General features: G+C 30.0%; 1 protein-coding gene across 1 annotated transcript; it reads right to left on the bottom strand.

Moving 5' to 3' along the window:
* Positions 1-223: 223 nt before the first annotated feature.
* Positions 224-3,035, bottom strand: LOC148276578 (uncharacterized). Its single transcript, XM_088234062.1, has 3 exons — positions 2,496-3,035; positions 1,866-2,062; positions 224-1,248 (listed from the first exon to the last, which is right to left on the bottom strand). The coding sequence occupies exons 1-3, from the start codon at positions 2,624-2,626 to the stop codon at positions 269-271; spliced, it is 1,308 nt and encodes a 435-aa protein (XP_088090188.1). The 5' UTR covers positions 2,627-3,035; the 3' UTR covers positions 224-268.
* Between the last annotated feature and the right edge of the window lie 5,905 nt (positions 3,036-8,940).

Below are 8,940 nucleotides of genomic sequence, written 5' to 3'. Positions count from 1 at the left end.
AAGGAAATGAATCTGTTGATATGTGATTACTTGTATAATGGATGAAGCAGTAAATAAAAAAAACAAAGAAAGGTTGATTTTAACAAATTAAAAAAAAAAAAGGAAATGCTTACAACGAAAAATGTTCTTTCATACAATAATAAAGTAGAAACTTTCGTTATCCATTGTACACCATATTATGTTAGTCACTTGTTAAAATAATATAATTTTACTTAAGGAGAAATGTTTAAGTTGTATTCATAAAAAAAGTTTTTATTCATAAATAAGTTTATAATAATAATTTTTTAAATATAGCTAGACACCAAAACTTTTGAGCTCTATCTATAAAACTTTTGCAGAGTGTTTCATTATAATCTACATACAATTTTGTTATGTTTTTTGTCAATTCGAAATCATGCGCAGCCACACAGAAAAGTGCTTTTTTTTTATTTGCCAAATGCATTTGCAGTTGCATCTGCATCATACATCTTGCATTGGGTTCCTTCCCATGAACAAAATATCGTTTTGCAGATAACTCTGTTGAAGGGCATTTAACTTCCACTACAAAATGATCAGCTATCGCATCCGGAGAGGCTCCAAATATGGGAAGTTCCTTGGAAAGCAGGAGGCCACATTTATTAAATTTTATTTTCAAGTCCTTTTGTAAAATTTCTAAAACTTCCGCTTCGAGAAGTTGACCACGCTTCATTGCTGCAGTTTCAATTATTCTACCACCAAGAATAGTTTCGATAAGTGTCCCATCTACTGTACCGCAATTTGCAACCTCATAGAGTTTGGATGCAGTTATCCTGCCAAATCGTAGGCTATACCATAAAGCACAGTCGGCTTGGTGCAGGGTGGCATTGGCTGCCATTTTACATGATTTTTCATTCATATTTAACCGGCAGTAGTTTATAAAATCATCTGCAGACCAAATATCTCTTGTTTTAATAAATTCATACACAAGGTAATTAATACAATGTTTTTCAATTTCAGTGGCTGGGCTGTAGTATTTAGTTAACTGGCTGTTAAATACTCCCAGCCGAATTGTTTTATTTATAAATTCGGCAAAGAAATTGTTATCTAACGCATGGATAGCAAAATTGGGATGCGGGTCCTTTCCTATTTCTTTGGCTTTAATGAACTTTTTTGAGGTTCCAATCGCAGCCATCTTGGATTTTCTCCAATAACACTCAGTTGACGTCCTCGAGGGTTCCTCAGAACGCCTGTTGAGCCACGCTACAAATGCTAAAGCATGTTTGCATCCTCCTGTAAATTAAAAATAAACAAAATTAACACAACGAACTTTAAACAATATAACTACATTATTTAACATGAAAAATCACAAACTTTATGTTTCAAATATAAATTTTACAATGATTTTTAGTTAATAAAAATAATAATTTAGATACTGGGTTGAAAAACTGGTGTCGAGTACAATTATCAAAATCCATGTTCAAATCCAATGAATCGGGTTGTGGTCCCGTGGCTAGTGTTGCAGACTCACGGATCAGAGGTCCGAGGTTCGAGCCCCACTCTACTCCAACTTGGTTTCCATTTTCTAATAGTGAGTTATTTACAACTCGTTGAAAATGGCCATCAAAATTTAAGTATTTGGGTAAATTATAAAAACGCCAATATTTCTTTTTTATTAATAAAAAATGTTGAGAATAAATTTTACAACAGAAAATAATGAAAAATATTATCTGTGTGCATTCTTCTCTTCATGGACTTTCCTAAATATAATATGAATTACCCGCGACCTGTGTCAATAAATAGGAAATTAACCTTTTTTTGGCCTTGACTAATACAATATGTGTTGGCAATACGTCGAGTCTTAGTTTGACAGTCAAGATATAGGAGTGTTTCATTTTGTAATATAATACCTTGAGAAGCTGGACAATCATGACACTGGCATGATTCAATTGTTTCTTGCACTTCATTACATATTAATGTGACTGCATAGGCTTTGGCTCGTACTTTGTGTTCCGGAGTTACACGAGCCTTTACGGTACAAATGTCGCCAGTATGTTTTACTTGGACATATCCTATCGAATTGTCACCGTAGTTTTCTCTTGTCGATCTAAAATTTTAACAAACATGTTACTACTAACTGTAAATTTAAGTAATCAATTTTAGTATTTTTAAAAGAACCCAGAGATTATAAAATATTTTTTGACATCCATATCGCGTTCACCTCGAGTAGAGAAAAACGACTTCCGGCTACCCTTCCAGGGAAATTTTTATACAAAAGTAGGTCAGTTTACTTCGTAAAACCGAAAAGAATCTTAAAAATCATTAAAAAATTCCAAACAGTTCTACAAAACAAAAAAAAAACAGATTGTTGGATGACCAAAATAACAATATTCACACATTGAGGTTATGTATTCAGTCGACAAAGCTGAATTCGAAAGAATGTTTATAAAGTAATATATAAGAGCAATTTTTAACAACAAACCATACTATACAACACTATATATATAATTATATGATAAATTATAGTATTAATTTCTTACCTGAAAGCTTTAACACCTCGAATTTCGGCGCTTATAAAACTCGCGTTACTTGTAAAGTAATTAGTCATCATAAACACATCAATATGCGGTAAATTGTCAGATTGTCCTTGTACAAAGCCACTGTCCGTCATGATAAATTTAATTAATTTAGAAAAGGTTGAAAAACATAAAATAATCAAATTAATTCGATATGAAATCCGTTTTCACTTTCATCTGTCAACGTCTGGAACTGGAGAGTGGAGTGGGTAAGGGGGGGGGCTTAAGATAATATGCATAGACAACTCTCCTTATTTTTCTATCTGAGGCCTGTGGCATTACCAACATTAAAATGAATGCATTACTCGTGAAGTTCTGTGACGAAATTTATAACCAACTTACGAAAGAATCGTTTTCGATGGACCTTATTTTCCAAACGAAAATAATGAATGAAAATATTCATTTTAAGAGCTTATATAAACACTAGGAGAATCTTTAAAAAATCTTTTATTTGTAGAGTAGGTTAAATCCGATATTCCTCCCGAGTGATAATACCCTATTCATTTGCTATTTGCTCCACAGTTTAGTGATCTTTGATACTTCGGTCAATTTGCACGTCTCATCTGTTTCCGGAATAACCAGAAAAATCCAGTTTACGCGAGTAAGATTTTGCATGCTAAGGATGTTTAGAAAAAAGTATTATTATGACTTATAATTTCAAATAAACAAAATTTTTATATTTAGCTATCTGGATATTGCGCATTGGATTTTGCATACAAAGGTGTTTTTTGAATAATAAGTGAATTTTTTAAAATTTCTAAAACCTTTTTTTACTTCACCAATCTCAAAATGAGTAGAAAAAATTTGACGGATGATGTTATTGAGCAGCTTCTAAACGATACGGATATTGAAGTGTCTTCCAGTGATGACAGTGATTTAGAGTTAGAATCTTCAGATGATGTTTCTGAAACAGATGACTTTGTAATCGAAGATTACGATGAATCTGATTATTTCGACCAGGATAGTGTTAATTTAGAAGAAAACAGCCAAAATGACGGAGAAAACGTCTTCGCTTCTAAATCGGGTTACCAATGGAGCAATATTCTACCTTCTACTTCAACAACACGTTCCCTTAACATAATTAGTCCTACGTCCAAATTAACTTTTTTTATTTTAATTTTGCATATTATATAAATTTTTACACGGCGTTGTTCGATTTTTGAGTTTTTATTTCTTGGTTATTTGATTTTCAAGTTTTTTAATTTCGTATTTTAGATTTTCTAAGGTCTCGAGTTTTTTTTTATTGTACTTATTTTTTTAAAAATCGATTTAGTGATTTTTCAAAGTTTTTTTGCCATGGAGTTACTGTGGAGTAATAGAAATTACTATTTTGTATTATTTTTAGTCGTCGTATTCTGTAAAATTGTATAATATATCTACCTATGTAACCGATAAAAGGAATTCGTGCAGTGTTATACTTTATTGTATTTTATTTGGGAAACATACCAACAATTTTAAACACATTAAGATTGAGCTGTGTGATTTTTTTTCTATATTATTTTGTAAAATATTATTAGTTTTTAAAATTAATTCAAATAAATTAACAAACACGCTGTATATGGTTTACGAACTCGCTCATCCCTCTCCCGACCGCCCGCCGTACCGCCCCGCTAGCTAGTGGCGTAATTTCAATCAGTGGTATCCAAAACGTGGCAGCGGGAGGAGCGCGCTAAGAAAATAAAATTTATTAAAAATGTTCATATATTTTTTTTCTTTGGACCAATTCTTTTCAAGATACACGTTTGGACATCAAATAGAGTTGATCGAAATAGCGAAAAAGCGGTATTTGCACTAACTTTTTACTAATTGTTTGATAGTCAACCTATCAAAAGTCATCATCATCATCATCATTCTATGTCCGCTACCTAGTTGGAGCATATGGTGTTCACAAAGATCCTCCAAAAGCAAAAGAAAGAGCAAAAGTCGTACGGGTTTTGGGTATGTCATAATTCATGCTTTGGGAAAACCTCGTACGGACATTTTGCTGAGACCTCTCCTCATTGTTCGACCAAAAGCGTGTAAGTGCTTCTTTTAGGTACAGTTGTCTCATATCCAGCACCTTCATGTATTGGAACAGCTGTTTTGACGGGTATGTTGGAGGGTGCCGGAATATTATTCTCAATAATAATTTAATGATGTAATCGTATGTGTGTATATGAGTACTTACATATATATTTATATTTTTGTTTTTTATTACTTTGTTGAAACTTTTACATATTTTTGAATTTGGATTTTAGGCCAGAGCATTCTTAACAATTTTAAATCGATTGATAAGGTGGTTGATAGCTTTCCTCATAAAGGTTTGAAAAAAACAATTATTTTTTGAAAATCATTGTTCAATAAGTCAACTTATATTCACTACACATTGTCACATATATGCACACCCATACATGAATACACAATATATTTAGTAAATACACACCCTCACACAATATATTTAGTCCCCCTCCCTAACATGTACAATAATACTGATACATTGTAACAAGTAGGTACTTAGCATAAATATTATTATTGTACAGTAAAAGTTAATTGTACACATTATATATAAATGTATATATTTGTACCGACATATTGAAACCATTGTATAAATTCTATAATGTGTTAATAATGTGGTTTTATAGTACATAAATTTAGAGTTAACTCTAATGGACCGGTGAAGTTTACATATTATATTACATGCTAAGTTTATCAATAAACTATTTGAATTTTTTAAGAACAATATTGTAAGGGAAAAAAAACATAAATGAAAGTAATTAAATAATTAAAATCGAATTAAAAAAGTTATGTTAAAAGTTTCTAGTTAGTATTTACATAAATGGAAATAATATTAACATTAATAAAAAAACTTACTTAAAGTAATTAAAAAGTAAGAGTTAAAATAAAAAAAGAATAAAAAAACATGATCAAGTGCACAAACCATTTTTTTTAAAGGTAAAATATATTTACGTACCTACATATTTCAAGGGATTCAAAAAACCAATGAAAAGCAACTTAAAAAAAAAGACAGTAAGTTTAAGTTAATTTAAAAAACATCTTCAGAATTAATGTTAGGAAGATAGAAAATATCAGTCTAGTGCGTCTAGAGGGGACATGGTATGCAAGTAGATTAATTAGTTCTGGGGAATCAAATTTATTATTTACAGTTTTGTAAAGCAGGATCTGATTGAAGATATCTTTTCTGTGTTTCAATGAATCAAGGTTATGAAATTTTAAAGAAGTTAGGTATATAATTTGGAAAATACAAATGAAATTTGTATGTATATTTATATATATACACATACAAATGAAATTTGTATGTATATTTATATATATACATGATCCCGTAACTTCGAATCGATATTCGAATATTCGAATCGATCCTTTAGGAATGAAATAGTTCCGCAGTCCCCATCCCCTTCTCACACACACAAATACAATTCTACTGACTATGCGATGTCGCATGGATACGCGCTGCACATGTGAAATGGGCCTAACAGTGTAATCATATTATTTAGCTACCTTATTCTGGACACGTGTATGCGTACAAGCTACACACCGGTATTTGTTACTACATACATAATGAACGATTATCTTCACCGGTAGAGTTCAAAAAATCTGGCGGGGAAACCATAAGGAATTACAATAAATCTTCACATTTATTTCATTATAAAATTTTATTAACCCTTGCGGATTATTACATTTCTTTTACAAAAATATTTTTTTATTCATACTCTGTTGTTGATAATAATATTTTTTCTGAGTCTTTTCTTTGGTTTTGTCGGGTAGTTTATTGTATAATTTTAGTCCCTGATTTATTAGTCTCGATTGTCCTTGTCTCGTTTTGTAATGTTGTATGTGATATTGTTCTGATATTCTTGTATTATGTCCATGTTTATTACAATTATTTTCAAGTTTTATTTCTTTGTCTACAATGATATTATACTTTCTTCTTCTTTAGCCTTATTCTCTTCAGTGCTAGATAAAGGCCTCTTCCAAACGTCTCCATTCCTTCCTATCATGGAGTCATTTATTCCTATATGTCTACAATGATATCAGTGACTTACGAATACATTTGAAAGATTCTGGTGGAAAAAGTTCATTATCATTTAATTGATTAGTATTTTTAAAGAGTTCTTTAGTTGGTGTTAGATAAGGGAGGTCATATACTAGCTTCAATGTTTTATTTCGCTGTCGTTGTAGTCTGTTCATGTCATTTTGGTTTTCTGTTTCCCATAGTTGTTGCATGTAACATATTTTAGATTTGACATAGGCTTCATACGAACGAATTTTTACCGTTTTTGGAACTAAGTTTTTATTTTACTTTTTAACTCGATAATGTTGCTAGTTTGCTAATTAACGTTTATATTTTTCAAATTCGTGTGATTCTAAAATTGTGATTTTTTTTTTTTAATAAATTATTTTTTACACATGCGCTTTATTTTCATATCGCCAATCATGATCTAAGTATTAGGTATAGAAGTATCTAATTGTTGTCGCAAAATCATGGAACCAAGTAATTTTACTGCTTCAATTTCTTATGCGTGGGATATTTTACTGTGGTTGAGACTTTTTTTATTTATTTAACTTTTTGTATATAATGTCAATTAAACATTGACGGGCTTATTGCCAAATGGCAATTTCTTCCAACAGACCAATAAAATAAAATAAATATTTATATCATTCAAGTTACAAAACATATTATACAAAATATATACACAAACAAAAAAAGAAATAACTGTATTTAAGAAAGAGAAATGAGGTGTTTCTGCAGACTTGATTTAAACAGAGATACTTTAGTAAAATTTTTGGTAGTGGGTGGGAGATGATTCCATAGTCAAACCGCATGGACACTATATGAGTAAAAGATGAAAGAGGAATAAATTGTGAATGGGTTTTAAGAGGGTGTTTTGAGAATTAGAACCAAGAGGTAAACCCTGAACTGATAAGTTTTGAAATTTTTCACGGAGATACATAGAAGCGTTGCAACTGTGAAGTATAGTTCTTTTAACTAGTTCACAGAATCTGTATTATGGTTGATGACAGATTTAATATAAAATTACGTCTGAACGAACAAATAAATTATTTAAAATTTTATATTTGAAGCACTAACTTTAGAATTATTCATTATAATCAAATTAACATTTGACAGCTTTGTTTTTAATCACTTATTTTTATTCAAAGCTACGTAAACTTTTTTATCAAGATATAATTAAGTATCTAATTAATAAATGACAATTTGAAAAAATATAACTGTCACGGACATTTTATTAATTTTTATTTAAAAAAAAAATAAATAGATTATTAAACGTAAATAAATATTCATATAATTTTTTACAACTAAAATCCCACCAACCACTTTTTGTGGATTGTTGCTGGATATTTTTACTAATAACAACTTAATATGAAATGTGACCTAAATTTAAAAACAATGAATTTTCAAATATAACGGTCTAAAAGATCAATAACATGCACATAAAAAACAACCGTTAAAACATACCTATGTACACTGGGTTCGAATGTTAATTAAGCTTCTGTCAATGTGTTAGTGCCTGTCGGTGAACCAAGTAATCATACAAGTTTTGCTTGTGTAAGCACGCTCATTTTTTATTTTTATTTTATTTTATTTATTGAGGATATCAACAGTAATACATGTAACAAAAATACAACAAATAAAATATACAGAGAATAAAACCAATGACAGATATCCACAGAAATACATTAAATACACGTACAATACATACTAGTGTGTTTGTGTGAGTGTAAGTGAGTGAGAGGGTGGGTGTTATATTGGAATGAGGGTGGACATGTGTGTTAATATTGCACAAGTGTCAAGTGTCGAAAATATAGATATATTTAAAATATTAAGAATTGGAGATAAAATAAAATAAAATAAAATAAAATAAGATAAAATAAGACTTCATTATTAAAACTAAGACAAAAAAGTATGTTTTAAGAAGCGCATTTTAAATGTTATTTTTTTACAATCAAATGGATCAATAAGGGGAAAGTTCAAATTATATTCACTAACAAAACGTATAAGTGGAGAGTTCTGGGCATAGTTCGTACGAACTGCTGGCAGATGAAATAGAGAGCTCGACGTGTGACGGGTGCATAATGATTTATATGAAAATTTAACAGCTCGTAATATTTTAAACAAAATACATAATATATGTAAATGTTGATTTAATTAAGTTTTCCTTAATAAATGTTTTTTTTTAAATATTTTTTATTAAAGAAGGCAAAAACATGTACAGAAAATATAAAAGGAAAAATAATGAAACCCACTAAACCGCGAAACCGGCTTGTCGGCAGGTTCCTTATTTTTCCTTTACAAAGATAAACGATAGAGAAATTATATAAATTTAAAAAGTAATATAAACATTATTAAGAACTAAAAGCATACCTAATTTTCACACAAAATTTATTTATA

Source organism: Micrasema longulum, unplaced genomic scaffold (genome assembly GCF_059751315.1).
Source record: "Micrasema longulum isolate JH-2025_06_02 unplaced genomic scaffold, ASM5975131v1 h1tg001190l, whole genome shotgun sequence".
Lineage (NCBI taxonomy): Eukaryota > Metazoa > Arthropoda > Insecta > Trichoptera > Brachycentridae > Micrasema > Micrasema longulum.
Note: the sequence above shows the minus strand (reverse complement) of the source record. Positions and strands in the feature narration are given on the sequence as shown.

Excerpts from the sequence above, each read along its gene's own strand:
- LOC148276578 (XM_088234062.1), bottom strand. The coding sequence starts at position 2,626 with ATGACGGACAGTGGCTTTGTACAAGGACAATCTGACAATTTACCGCAT. Across the intron at positions 2,063-2,495 it reads CGAGGTGTTAAAGCTTTCAG|ATCGACAAGAGAAAACTACG; the intron begins GTAAGAAATTAA and ends TTAAAATTTTAG. Across the intron at positions 1,249-1,865 it reads TGATTGTCCAGCTTCTCAAG|GAGGATGCAAACATGCTTTA; the intron begins GTATTATATTAC and ends TTTAATTTACAG.